The sequence below is a fragment of the Branchiostoma belcheri genome, unplaced genomic scaffold (genome assembly GCF_001625305.1).
Source record: "Branchiostoma belcheri isolate BF01 breed outbred unplaced genomic scaffold, Haploidv18h27 scaffold4, whole genome shotgun sequence".
In the NCBI taxonomy this organism is placed as follows: domain Eukaryota; kingdom Metazoa; phylum Chordata; class Leptocardii; order Amphioxiformes; family Branchiostomatidae; genus Branchiostoma; species Branchiostoma belcheri.
In genome coordinates, this window is record NW_017804020.1 from 5375789 (window position 1) to 5390438 (window position 14650).

The 14650-nt window shown below is 46.2% G+C and overlaps 2 protein-coding genes across 3 annotated transcripts; one reads left to right on the forward strand and one right to left on the reverse strand.

Moving 5' to 3' along the window:
• The first annotated feature begins 500 nt into the window (after positions 1-500).
• LOC109477435 (ribonucleases P/MRP protein subunit POP1-like) lies at positions 501-9706 on the forward strand. 2 transcript variants are annotated; one of them, XM_019778704.1, is made up of 14 exons: positions 501-687; positions 1205-1361; positions 1541-1725; positions 1953-2122; positions 2494-2578; positions 2721-2808; positions 2927-3049; positions 3269-3366; positions 3601-3721; positions 3942-4040; positions 4301-4391; positions 4903-5103; positions 5436-5558; positions 7079-9706. In XM_019778704.1, exons 1-14 carry the CDS (start codon positions 634-636, stop codon positions 7683-7685), a joined length of 2202 nt encoding a protein of 733 aa, XP_019634263.1. In that variant the 5' UTR covers positions 501-633; the 3' UTR covers positions 7686-9706. The 2 variants fall into 2 exon arrangements, with proteins under 2 accessions (XP_019634263.1, XP_019634265.1); XM_019778706.1 differs by having other exon boundaries at positions 1208-1361.
• A 474-nt stretch (positions 9707-10180) lies between these two features.
• Positions 10181-12474, reverse strand: LOC109477436 (potassium voltage-gated channel protein Shal-like). The gene has a single exon (XM_019778707.1). It carries the CDS (start codon positions 11657-11659, stop codon positions 10223-10225), a length of 1437 nt encoding a protein of 478 aa, XP_019634266.1. The 5' UTR covers positions 11660-12474; the 3' UTR covers positions 10181-10222.
• Positions 12475-14650: the final 2176 nt, after the last annotated feature.

A 14650-nucleotide genomic window follows, 5' to 3' on the forward strand; every position in this document is an offset into this window, starting at 1 on the left:
ATTTCTACACTTCATGATCAGATTCATTTCTTTACATATTAACATATTCGTCTTTTTCGTTTGATTTTGGCATTCTACGACATTGGCATCGTTTTCAATATTTTTTTTGGAACCTACAGTATATATTTGCTCATTTTGCAACTGTTTTGTACGATTTTCAGTATCACTGAGTATGGTTGAAAACTTTTTTTTCTTTTTTTTTCGAAACGGCCGAAAATTCATGCGCACATGGATGTCATCCACATAATCAAATCAACACTTAATTGAAAAAAAAAATTCGCGTGGCACCGTGCTACCCTTTGTGGCTGATGGGCTCTTTTTAGGGCACAACCGAGCACTCGTATTTTCATCCTCCCGACTTCAATCCTCGCCCGGGTCCCGCACGGGCTACCTAAGCCCCGCCTCCTACGGTTTCCCCACCTGTGATGAAACGCCGGTAGGAGACAGCTCACGATACGAATCGTTCGGCGACGAACCGCCTGCTTAGTCCTGACCAAGAAGAAGCAGGGAAATTTGTAACATGTGTGCCAGCATGCAGCATGCAGCACGACGCTAGACATAAAGTCGACGATAGTTTAGGTTTGATGGAGCTGCGTTTGAATTGATAAGAATACTTAGCAGCTAGAGGCGGCCATGTCTTCATCTTATAACGACGGGACACCAGGATCGGCCACGGGCAATGGACAGGTTTGTTGTTATGGCGGTCCTTTTTCCTAGCTTGCTTTACCACAGACGACAGACCATTCACATGCACAGATGCAGCTACATATCATATGACTAGCTTTAAAACTAGAAAGCGAGGACCTCAACAACAACAAGTAGAGTGTGGGCAGACAGGCCGTCAGAATTCCGATTAAGTGGTCACGATTAAGACTGCACATGTCATTGTCCTGTCAAAAATTATGTGAATCCCAACCCCCCTCCCCCAAACGTAAACATAAAACGTTCAACTTACATGCTGTAGCACCATGTCTGATGTGTTCTGGGCATGCACAGTCTTATTCAGTAACCTCCTTACGTGGTAAAGATTAAAGAAATACGAACATAAACTTTGTAATTCAGAGCTCTCACATCTTTTTTTTTTTTTTGGTGTGTGCCCCATGCCCAGACTTGCAGCAGCAACATTTTCTTTTATGGTTGAGCTATAATTATAAATGTTAAGAACCTAGACACAAATGTACGATTGTAACCTTTATTTCCCCAGCAGCCCACTGGTCACCTGTCCAGACAGCAGAAGAAGTTCAGGCGGAGACATGTCGGTTCTGAGTCGACCCTGAGAGGATCACCTGTCCCCTCACCTTTACCTGCAGCTGCAACACCTGGCACAGGTGCAACACCTAGTGTGGTCATGGCACCCAGAGGTTTGTATTCCAGAATCCAGACATACTGTTTTAGACTCTTTAGTCTGGTAATGCTACTCATCACTGGTACCGTAAAACCACTGACTGTCCTATAGCAGACCCACATCTATGCCCCAGATACCCCTGGAACATATAATGATATGAATTAATGTGATATGAATTCCTTTGTACTATAACAGGTCTGACTGTGATGCAGTTTATGGAGGCCCGAGCTGTGGAGCTGAATAGTCTGCTACATTTGGCCCAGAAGTCCTACCGCAGCAAGCACACTGTGCAGTCCCTGCCCCGACACATGCGCAGGCGGGCTGTCAGCCACAACCCCAAACGGCTGCCACGCAGACTACGGGAAGCTGCCACCAAAAAGGTAAGTAATCATGGTTGACCCGTAACCCACGTATTTGCACCAGAAAGGTGTGTAGTCACAAGTAACCTTTAACTGACAGGAGACTGGTACCAAGGAGGTTTTTAGTTACAGAGGTATGTTTGGTTTTTAATTAATTGGCTTGGCAGTCAAAGATATGAAGCGTAGGCTGCCCAGGGATCAACAGTGCATTGCTGAGTTTGCTGTAATGAGTTGTTTGCTGTTTGTAGATGTTGCGGAGCATGCAGCCTGGCCAGCAGATGGAGAAGCCGCGCCGACCCAGGAAGTGGTACCGGCAGCGAGCGGCAAACCGGCAGGCGGAGTACGCCCGGCGTCAGAATCATGTCACCTGGCTGGAGACACACGTCTGGCATGCCAAGCGCTTCCACATGGTCAACAGGTGTGTTACCTGTAGTCTGCAGGTGTGTAGTGTACATAGTTCACCTGTAGTCTGCAGATGTGTAGTGTACATAGTTCACCTGTAGTCTGCAGGTGTGTAGTGTACATAGTTCACCTGTAGTCTGCAGGTGTGTAGTGTACATAGTTCACCTGTAGTCTGCAGGTGTGTAGTGTACATAGTTCACCTGTAGTCTGCAGGTGTGTAGTGTACATAGTTCACCTGTAGTCTGCAGGTGTGTGGTGTACATAGCTACAAAGTTTCCTAAACATGAATGTCCAGTTAGTAATTTTATTGGTTGATTGATTGATGGAATGATGTGAAATGACGATTTTGTGTCTGCTCAAGTCAATGGTATCACACCTGTGTTCCAGGTGGGGATATCGGCTTCCAGACTACCCATGTGACAAAAGTCAACGGGCAGCCTACAGGGCCATGTGCCACCACTGTCTTATACAGGTGTGTATACATGTATCACCAGGCATATACAGGAATGTATACTGGGTGGAATTCACATAAGCTGTAATGTAGGGGATTGAGTCATTACAGCTGTGACGTGTTTTGCAGGAGGTATCCATTGTTACATTCTTGTGTTTCTCAGGACATCTCGTATTATGGCTGTATCGAGCTGACTGGTTCTAAGGACAACATCCTGAGTTTGCTAGCACACTTCACTCACCTGGACAAAGGTAATGTCTTAGACTTCATTTTTAACCATACCATAAGTAACTCTTCAGACATCATTTACAGCTATATGATACAGCTACTCTTGTCAGCTAAATCTTGAAATGTGTTTCATGTCTTCAGGTGGCTCTATCTCTATGTTCTACTCAGAAGGAAAGGTGGAAGGAACAGCAATACTGTACCGCCGGGACAGCTATCCTAACCACACCCTGGGACCGGTTACTTACATGTTCAGGCCTCAAACTGGTGAGTACAGGAACCTGTTCAGATTTGGTGCCAAATGGCTACCTTAGTGGCCTGAAGGTAAAGAAACACTCTAAGAGTAACAGTTCAGAAATGAATGTAGGTTTGCTACCTATAGAGACATGTGTATCTATAATCTTACATGGGAAATTTCAGCCTCCTATAAGAACCATAATTGAGTCAGGGAAATCGTCATTATACATTGCCAATGTCTGTTTGCAGAAAACAGTAAGGATACTTTTGCAACATCTTCCTGCCAGCTGTGGCTGTGGACCCACCCTGCCTGCACCCAGGACATCCTGCAGGAGCTACAGCAGGGGGTAAGGACATGTTGGACAGGGGGTAGGGCGAGGGATAGGTTACGTAGCATGCTAGCTGTGGCTGTGGACCCACCAAGCTTCCATCCAAGACATTTACATGCATGGAGCCTTTTAATGTATCTGGAAGTCATTAGTTGTAAAATCCAGACAAGGACATAAGTTGGTTTGTTAGCAAAGCTGACTGCATTTCCCTCCCATGTGAATGTCTCACACCAGTGTTTGTGCTCTATACAGATGTCTGACACCAGTGTTCGTGTCCAGTCTATTGGCGATGAGCTGGTGAGGTTTCAGTTAACCGGGCAGCTTGCTGCAGCTACGCTGGAGAGTGCCCTGAATCTCCCACCCTTACAGAATGGTAAACTATAATGTTTCTTATGTTACTTACTGCTAAACCATTGCTACACCCTTGTGCTAAATCTGCAGGTGTGTTTGTTGCCATGGCAATGGCCATTTGAAATGGTAAAATCAATGCTTTTGGAGATAGCAAAAATGTCCTGTTAATTTTTGCATGTTTTGTATATTTTGTGTGTTAAGCTTTATATTAAGTTTTGTAAGTTAAGTGTGTTTATTTGCAGAGACAGTACGGCCAGGACAAGTGCTGTCCCTGACAGTGGTGGATCCTCGTCTCAACATGCCCAGCAAGAGAACCAAAGTCACTCCACTCACACAGGAAGGTCAGTTCACTCTCTAGAAAACACAAAAAAATCACTCCATGTGCAAAGAACTGTATGTGTGTTGGTTCTGTCATGTTGTAAATGGTTGTAACCATGACTTTCCAGAAGTTTTTAAGTGAGCTGTTTACTGAGTGTAGCTTTCCCTTGGTCAATACTACATGACTAGTACACGTGTATGTTTCTGAGTCTGGTAGGATTGTGTTTTTTCTAGCTGACCCTATAGAGCTTTGGAATGCCATGTGTGATTATATTTACTCCAGCTGACCCAGCAGAGTTGAAGTGTGACACAGGACTGTGGGATGCAGAGAGGAGAAAAACGTTACAAACACCATCAGGACAGGACAGCAGGAGGTAACAACATCAGCTCCTCTGGGATAAACTCTTTTTAATCGAAAGCAAAATGTTGTTAAGGTAGGAATGTTTTCTACATTAAGCTTTTACTTAGTTTAGATAGCAGTGTTATGCATTAGTGTCATGAAATGGTATATTGAGCACAGAAATTTCTTTTTTTTTTGTCCCGTAAAGGCACTGTCTTTCTGTCATGGAAGGTGCACACACTGAAACTTTTCTGCCAATGCCACAGCTTTTCATGAAAAATTACAAGGGAATTTTATAGAGCACAATTTGAATGCCCCAGTCCATTTTGCTGACCAAACCTGTCCATTTTGTTGACCAAACCTGTCCATTTTGCTGACCAAACCTGTCCATTTTGTTGACCAGACCTGTCCATTTTGCTGACCAGACCTGTCCATTTTGCTGACCAGACCTGTCCATTTTGCTGACCAAACCTGTCCATTTTGCTTGTCAAACGTGTTGCTGACCAAATCTGTCCATTTTGCTGACCTGACCTGTCCATTTCTAGTATTGAGAAGAGAGATGTTGCTGGAGATGATGGACCTGTTACCGGGGACAACAGATGTGTTCCCATTCTACTGGTGCATCAGCAGGGGCGCACGGCTGCCTCTGCCTTAGGGACTGGCTGGGACGTGATTGTGCCTGCAGGCTGGGCCATGGCCTTCTGGCTGGGCTTCCTGTACAGGGGGGCCCGGGCAGGGGGGCTGAGGTACATATTGATAGGGGTCTTAGAATTATGGGGCTATGTATTCATAGGGTGGGGGTGGGGTCTTAGTTGTAGGGGAACTGTGTACGAGGGTTTTCGATTTTAATCAAGCTTTGTTTGGATTTTACATTTTTAGGGGAGCTACATGCATAGGATGGTCTTAGATGTTAGGCCAGTTGTGTAGGAGTGTTCAAAATTTCTGTGTGTGTTTGTGGGGGTGGGGTGGGGGGTGTCTTTGTGGGATCTTGAAAGCCTTGTTGGGGGATCAGTTCCAACATTTCCACCCTCCATGCCTCCCACCAGCTGATGAAAGTTGTTGTTTCTCCATTTTCCAGAGAAATGAGGCGACTGCACCTGGAAACTGGCCAGCTGTTTTTTCCCGACGACTTTCCAGATACAGAGGCATACCGGACATTCCACCAGGAACAGGCAGCTCAGCTAAGGGAACAACATGACAGGTTAGACATAGCTCTGGTAGTCTCTCTCTTTCTCTCTTTCTTTCTCTCTCTTTCTCTCTCTCTCTCTCTCTCTCTCTCTCTCTCTCTCTCTCTCTCACTCTCTCCTCCTTTCATTTTTTTTGCTCTCCCTCCTCCCCACTCTCTGCTTTACACTAGGCAATAACTACACATAAAATATGACCAATCATGACAAAGCTAAATAACAAATGTGCAGTTAAGATCTGTGGGACTGTTTAGTTAAAAATCTCTGGGAATGTAGTACAAACAATAGGCAAGGGAAAGTACTGATGTCAATCTGTATCGGTATAGCCGGTATAACCACCCTTTGGTGTAACACACCAGCTTTGCAGGCATGCAGAATTGCAGCAGCTAGCTATATTACACCAAACGACTTGTTTCACTCAATCTTTGCACATTTAATTGTAGGAGTTATTTAAAGCTTGTTCAATGACTTATTCCAGAGACTAGATTACAATGGAACTTGTGTGTGTGCAGAATGAATGTACAAGTATGGATAGTCTGACAGGTGCAACATTAGATACACATGAATGATCATCAACAACGCTACCCGCATCCAATCAATACTGCCCCTCTGACCTTCCCTGATCCCAATTTCCCACCCCATTGCCTCAGACAAGCCAACATTTTCCCTCCTGGCTTTAAGAGTGAGATGAATGGAACAGGCAAAATACATTAGCCTGGGTACCATCCGGATTTTCGCTACGCAACGCTTGAAAAAAATCACAATTTTTCGAGCGTTGCGTAGCAAAAATCCGGATGGTACCCAGGCTAAAAATACATAGCAACATCTGCAAAATATCTAAACACCTAGTACAGCTCAAGGTTTGCTTGTTATTTCAGTGCAGGCTGCTCATAACAAATGTTTTGTAGACATATATTATTTTTCTACCACCCACATGTGCATGATAAGGGTTAAAACACAAGCTACACAGTCTGTTCTTTACATGGTTACAGCACCAGCAATGATGGCTTCTTAGGGCAATCCCCCCCTGTCCTACTAAAAAAAAGGCTGATATCATCTGGAAGTGATTGAAAGTGTCAGTTTGTGTAGAGGGGCTGTTTAAGGGTATTCGTTCAATAGTCCCTAAATGAAATGCATGTTTTTTGATCATCGACAAACTATGTTGGATCCCCTGAGGATACCCTTAAGTGATGAGGTCAAAAGTCAATAAGTAGCTCGTAACCAGTCCATACATCAACAGTATGGCAGCAGGTGGACAGTTATGGTGATAGGAATGTGCAGTAAAATGCATGGTCAACACAGGCATTATGGTGTCATGTATGTATATTAAAATACAGCACATAAAGGCACTCTGCTAAACAACACCAGCACTAATTTGAATCCTACCAACGGCACATCCCAACAGGCTTTTTATTGATGTAAGATGCAGTGCGGCTAATGCAACAGCAAAATGAACCAGGAATTGGAATATAAATTTTACAAAATGTACAGCCTATGCTTAACACAAAGATCTTGCCCTGATCTTACTCCATTATAGGTACCCACCAGGGAAAAGGCCCAACTTTGTCAAACTGGGAACTGCTGCCCCTTTCCACTGCCCCTGGGACCGGCTGATGGAAGGGTGGACACAGGTTGCAGGGACCTCCTCCCCAGGGCAGCCCCAGGGTCTCTGCGTTGTCAGGGACAGCAGGATTCGCCAGCAGCTGTCCCAGCTTTGTAGTCATGGCAACCATCCTGACCTGCATCTCATCACCCCGCTGCTGGCCCCTGTTCTCACCAACCTGGTGGCAGTACAGCTGAGAATGGTGTCCCGGGGAACACCAGTTGCCATGGCAATGATCTGTGCCCCCACAGAGGAGGATGTATCAGGGTGTGTGTCGTGTGACCCCGTGGAACCGACACACACGGAGGGGACGATAAGCCATGACTGTGACGTTGTCAGACATTGTTCCAGGTTAACGATGGGGTATGTTACAGCAGGAGCCAACAGTCTGTCAGTAGGGCAGGGTGTGGGGACCGGCCTGTGTGTGGTGCAGGGTCTGCTGGCTGCTCTACAGGTGCAGCAACACCGGCAGCCTCCTGTGGTGCTGGTGCGCAATCCTAACTCTGCACAGTACCGATTTGCACACATAACTGTCCTGTAAATGTAATACAGTAAGGCTCAATGGAATAAAGGAGAAAATTCATTGTGTAGTGATGGGATCCTTTATACTGTTGTGTGTGTGTGCAAGTCAGCTGATAACAACCCAAACCCTCTTACTTTTACATTACTGCTGCACAGTGGGTCTGTATAATAACCACCCAGTGTTATATTACTGCTGCACAGCGAGTCTGTATAATAACCACCCAGTGTTATATTACTGCTGCACAGCGAGTCTGTATAATAACCACCCAGTGTTATATTACTGCTGCACAGCGAGTCTGTATAATAACCACCCAGTGTTATATTACTGCTGCACAGTGAGTCTGTATAATAACCACCCAGTGTTATATTACTGCTGCACAGCGAGTCAGTATAATAACCACCCCTGCAGACAGCATATGGTGACTGGGAAGCTCAGGTGAAAATTTATTGCACAGCAATCCATCCGGTGACACCATTAAATGAGGCAGATCATAACTACATCATTTGCGGAATAACAATTGTGCACAATAGAATTTTCCGTCCTCGGTTACATTGATTACAGTCTACTCCCTCAGGGGGAGTACCAGGGATGAGTAATAGCGCCAGTACCGGTAGTATCAATTGCGTTCGACTGGGAACAGTTTAGGGCAGCAGAGCTTATGCAAGATGGGAGATAACAGTACGGACTACACCATCACTAACAGCAAACCTTTGGATCTGTGTATTACAGTTATTTGTTTTAACAAATATTATTTGTAGGGAACATTACAGTTGATACCCAGGAAAGCACCAGATATATACATGTATATATTTTTTTGAGAAATACTTCTATATATTAATACACTTATATATTGGTAACCGGGTACAATACCCTGAGTCATTTACAATACCGTAGATCTGACATCGGCTGTATCATGTCAGTAACTATAATTTTGTGCATGTAGTGCTCCGTTTATATTAAGAGTGTTTTCAGCACCTGCACGGTGTACAGTCTTCGTGTTTACATCAGAACGTTCTTCCCGCATATATCTGGCCCATTCTTACTCTTGTCACGTCCAGCCGGCTGCAGCATTCTCCGCACGTCCGTGATGGATGAGGCGAACAGGACGCTCCGTACAGCGGAACCCATCATACAGTGTAATGAGGGACGCTGTCTCCTGGCGTGACACTAAATCATCAGGACAGGTCAGCGGAACGCACAAGGAATAAAGATGAAGCTGCCGTAGTTGAATAGTATACTAGTATCAGAGAATCACACCCATCTGTGGCGCTTGTTTTAATGGAAGTTTGTCACACGATACTGCCATTCATAATTTGCTTCTATTAAGTTATGTTGAAATAATCGGAAGGTATCACTACATCCACAGTCATTACGGCACATATTGATCACACTAGTCTGACGACTGCTGTTCCCCAGTAGCTAATCCTACAGGCTAAACAGAGCGGCTCCCTGGAGCTCTTATTGATTTTTCCAATCTTTTACACATTTACAGAGATTGATCTCGGAGCCAAAGTGTCGACATGTACTCGTTCCGGAAGCTGCAAACGGCCGATTACACAGTTAGGGTCGTAGTGCATACTACACATAATTCATGTGGCGCTATTACAGGGTCCTACTTCTACTACACATAATCCATGTAACGTCGTTACAGGGTCCTACTACATACACTTCATGTAACATTGTTACAGGGTCCTACTACACATACTTCATCTAACATTGTTACAAGGTCTTACTGCGTTACACCGCTGCAGGGTCCTACTTCGGGTCTTGTTACGGGATGTTGTCAATTGTAGGGTTAATTAGGCTCTAAATTGCACAATGTATTTGTATGTGTTGATAGGACCTTATAGCGGTGTAATCGATCTTTTGCAACTTCCGGATCTGTCAGACAAGAGTTAATCATCTGCGTTTCTTGTACAGTCATAGACATTTACTATGCTTTGCAGGTAAGATATGAAGGTATATCTTGTACAGGATACAAAATTTACATATGGACTTTAATTATAATCTACTTTCAGTATAATGTGAGGTAATTTACACCGGAGATGAGATACGTGTATTTGATTAATGCTATGTCGAACTATGTACACTAGAGCTGAACACTGCATGGAGGTATGCTAAGCTACAGATACAGTCATGAACACTAGAGCTCAGCTAAACTACAGTTACAGTCACGAACACTATAGCTATTGATAAGATAAACTACTAGTACACTTGGAACACTATTTAGAGCTAAGCTGAACTACAAATACAGCCAGGAACACCAGAGCTATGCTGAGCTATAGATTCAGTCATGAATTTCTATCATGAAGTTAGGTGCCAGTGGTATGCCAGCGGTCGCTGTGTTTTACTGTGCCCTTTTGGTGGCTAGATCCTGTACCCAGTGGTCGATGCGTTTTACTGTGCCTGTTTGGCGGCGAGATCCTGTACCCATTCCATGGTCGATGTGTTTCCTGTGTCCTTTTGACCGGCGAGGTTCGGTGCCAGTGGTCGATGTGTTTTGTTTACTGTGTCTTTTAGTCGGCGAGATTCGATGCCCAGTGGTCGATGTACTTTTACTGTGCTTTTTTGACAGCGAGGTCCGGAGCCCAGTTGTCCATGTACCCCATGTGACAGTTGTTTTCCGTGACTTGACTTTCCGTGGTGGTCTCCAGACAGTGCATGAGGTGGTCCCGCTGCAGCAGGAACTCTCGTTCCTCGTAGGTGGGTCTCGTGCCCCGGACCAGGTGCCGTCCCTTGTCCCCGCCCTTCTTGGACTGGATGACGTTGGTGAAGTTGGAGACGATGACGGTGAGCGGCAGGGTGAGCAGGATGACGCTCGTGATGGAGCAGAACGCCGTCACCAGCTTCCCGGGGATCGTGCGCGGAGTCATGTCCCCGTACCCCAGCGTCGTCATGGTAACGATGATGTACCAGAAGCCTTCCGGGATGCTGGAGAAGTAGGAGTTGGGGTGGTTCCGCTCGGCGTAGAACACCATGGTGGCGAAGATGATGACGGCCATGCTCAGGGCGAATAGAAGAAAGCCCAGGTCCCGGGCACAGCCCTTCAGGGTGTCGCCCAGCAACCTCAGTCCTGGGGAGGAGCGGGACAGTTTGAAGATGCGGAAGACGCGGAAGACTCGCAGCGTGACGAACAGCCCATTCACGCTGTTGTTGGCCGGAATGCACAGTCCGACGTAGAAGGGCAGGATGGAGACGATGTCGATGACGCTCATCGCGCTTTTCACGAACATGCCTCTCTCTGGCGCCGCGAACAGGCGGATCAGGTACTCCGCCGTGAAGATGACAACACAAGCCGTCTCCAGACAGGAGAATGACAGCGCGTAACGAATGCCGCACGGGATCTGTTCCTTCATCTTGGGCGGAAAAGGCGCGCAGTTCAGCGTCTCCACGACGTTGGCGAAGACGGAGACGGCGATGAAGAAGCCGGTGACGTAGAAGAACACGAGTCCCAGCGTGGTCTCGTCAGGGTTCTCCACGATACGCCAGATTTTCTCCCGGAATGTCACGGGTTCCGGCGGCACCTGTGCTTCTTTGGCGGCCGCGCTGACAGACGCTTCATGGGCCTCCTTCTTGTCGATATATGCCTCCCTACAGCATGGCCCGATAGCATCCGCATCGTTCGGAATCCCGAAAAAGTGCAGCTCTTCGTCATACGCGGACACACTCTCGCTCTCGGGGTAATGCAGTCTCCCGGTGCGGTAGAAACTGAGGATGTACCGGAAGAGGTCGGGATCCCTATCGAAAAAGTACTCTCTTTTGCCATCATCGAAGAAATAGTCTTTTTCGTCACTGCCGAGCAGAGTGTCTGGGTACCTCTCCAGTAGGTGCCGCCATATCTCAAACCGGGTTCCTCCCACGTTCAGGGCGAGACGTTCTGTTCCTGCCCGCCGCTTTTTCAGCGGGAGGGGTGGAACATAAACTGGCTGGCAGGCCGCGGTGTAGAGTACAACACTTCCCGCACACCTGGCCATGCCGGAACACCTGTCCATCTTTAAACCGTCTTACAGGGTACCACAGTACCAGCACACCTGTTCACCCCTACCTGCCGGCTTGTCCATGTTCACACCTCACCATGTTCACACGTCTTTTACACACCTTTCACGTGAATCCCTCCATCATCACAGGTACAGCGGTGGTCAAACGATGCACAGGTCCGCCCCCACAGGATCCCCACAAGTCCGTTACACAAATCCGTTGCACAATCCGTCACGATATGATTTCGTTCTACTGTGTGCTCTCTATGAACAATGATCAGTGGACTATGAAGGCTGGATCAGTAGAAGACGCTTCCAGCGACTACTATCACTGCAATGGGAGCATGTTGCATTATCTTGCAACAAAGAGAGCATGCGCACTTGTTAACTCGACCCGACAGGTCCTTTCAATCTTATTATATCTTCGGTGTACGGCGCTTTGATCTTCACCTCTGCCTTCCCGTACTCCCTAAGTCTCGCGATTCCTGGCTTACCGTACTGACTGCGGGGCTAGCGTCAGGTGATGAACCTCAGGACCAGCGCTTCGGTTCCGCCCGCACGGCTAGAGAGACTCGGTGCCGAACGCTCCCCAGGTACAAGATGTAGGTCCGGCCCTACATACGTAATGATTCCATTGAAACTGTGGCAGGAATGACGTTAGCAATGATGAACGAGGCTGTCAGATCAATGGCTGCGGTCGGGAGCCGGGCTCTAACTTGTACATATCCGCACGGCTCTGCGGCAGGACTGATAATAGCCGACATGCATTATTAATGACCATAACGCCGTGCGCGCACAGGTAACCACTGCGTCCGAACATAAACCACCAGTGCGGCGGGCAACGCACCAATGACTGATCGATAAAGGACACGGTCCAAAAATGGATAATAAGTACAGGAAACAACTAATGGGTAATCGATATCAGAAATAGCCCCGAAATTTATGATAAAGTCAGTTTCCAATGGTTGATCGATTCAGGAAACTCGGATAATACCTCAGCCTCCGATAAATGATCAATGAAGGAAACAGACCCCAAATTGATCAATGCAGGAAATTATTAGCTTTATCTTCTTTTTGCTCATTGTAGAAATTCAGCCCCACTGGCTAATCAATACAAGAAACCGAACCTACAATTACTGATCGATACAGGAAATTGAGCCTTCAATGACTGGTCGATACAGGGACCCGACTTTCTATTGTCCGATCCATACAAAACTGAGTCTGCGATGGGGAAGCGATGGCAAGGCTCCACATGGAAACAGATGTGAAATATATCTTTATTGACCTTTATCCTACCACAGACATTTCCCTAGGGCATGCTGTTGATCACCTCTCACAGTGCCTGTGGCACATCAACCAGCACCTCGCTGTAATAAACGGTCCGGACTACACACTGGGCCTGTAGCTTCTTACCACAACCACACGACATCATTCTGCCGCAACAAGCCTCACCGGACCAACTGTGCGTTAATACTAAAGCCTCAGGAGACATTAATGCATTACTGATAAGGCTGCGGTGTTATCTCGATGCGGTGCATTCGGCTTGACGGTACCCCCGTCAGCAGCTCAGTCTAACATGCGTCAGTTGTTAAAACAGGCTCACCTTGAATTAAATCCGGGGTTACGGTTTGTAGTGGGATGAGATATCCTCGGCCTCCCAACGTATTTCTATCTATTAGTAATAATACTTTCCTTGCCTTGCCTTGTCTCGCCATTTGATTTTATCGGAAAGATTCTATTGGCAAGTGATCGTAAATTTTAGAAAGCAAAATTTAACGCCCATCGAAAGCGGCAGCATACTTACATACATGGCCAGTAGTTTGCGTTTCCGAAGAACCATCGAATACCCAAGCGTCCCGGCCACCATTTGTTTTCCTATGCGCTCTAAATTCATTCATAAGTTGTACTGTTGTTTGTCCCGCAACACTGACACTGCTGGTTGTTGGCATGGTCGTCTTAAAAACACACTAACGTCTATATATGATATGGATATATAGCTATTAACACAAACTAACAAACAGTATATGATCTACGCTACATGTATCTTCATCGCGCCTTGACCTGAGTATTATTGAAACACACGTTCTCTTATGCGCTCAGGGAGCAACTTTATACGAGACATGATCAATATATACTGCATCAGTATGGAATAGTGAAAGCCAAGTAGAGAGTCTTGCGCTTTTGCTAGAAAGCCGGTCGACCTTCAGTCGGTCAACCGGCCGTCAATTTTGCACCATAGGAGAAGCGTCAGCGATAACTAACGTAAAGGGGCATCATGTACTCGTAACATTTTGCGCCAAAATTTGAAAAAAAAATCTTAATGTGATTGCCATTTACTTCCACTTTCCAAATATTTGCGCTATCATTTCACATTTCTGCCATTTATGGTTGGCAATAAAACAGCCCACATGAGGCTCACTCATTTTGTGGCACCACCACAAAATACCTAGCCTGAGTGTCAGCCTTGTTAGCTTTCGTCCGCTACCCAAGGTCCGCTCCCCGCCTTGGGTAGCGGACGAAAGCTAACAAGGCTGACACTCAGGCTACAAAATACCAGAATGTGAAACATGACTGACAGTTTGTTTAAACACACTCGTGTGGTATGATATTTTGGCACCTTCACTTCCTGAATGTCATTTATTTGCAATAGAGTATGGTTGATTCAACTTATTGTGTAAAGAAATCACCGGAAACTTGATGTGTCGTCCTAATCATAAACTTCAGATTTAATGCTACAACCCAATGTAACTTTAGGTAACATTACTTTCTTAGGATCTCTTAGGTCCTTTCTGAGACATTGGTTACTTCAGCGTCAGTGGGAATCCCCATGCAGGTCCTTTCTCTGAGAAGCTGAAGCTGAAGCGTATGCGGTTGGTAAACCTGGGACCGAAGCAGACGACACGGCGAATAGACAATGACCGAATCTGCCGCTCATGTTACTGCAAACGATTCGGCGATTAGGCTAATGTCGAATCTGGCACTAGTGTTACTGCCGATGACACGGCG

Excerpts from the sequence above, each read along its gene's own strand:
- LOC109477435 (XM_019778704.1), top strand. The coding sequence starts at position 634 with ATGTCTTCATCTTATAACGACGGGACACCAGGATCGGCCACGGGCAAT. Across the intron at positions 4,041-4,300 it reads CACTCCACTCACACAGGAAG|CTGACCCAGCAGAGTTGAAG; the intron begins GTCAGTTCACTC and ends TATTTACTCCAG. Across the intron at positions 4,392-4,902 it reads TCAGGACAGGACAGCAGGAG|TATTGAGAAGAGAGATGTTG; the intron begins GTAACAACATCA and ends GTCCATTTCTAG.
- LOC109477436 (XM_019778707.1), bottom strand. The coding sequence starts at position 11,659 with ATGGACAGGTGTTCCGGCATGGCCAGGTGTGCGGGAAGTGTTGTACTC.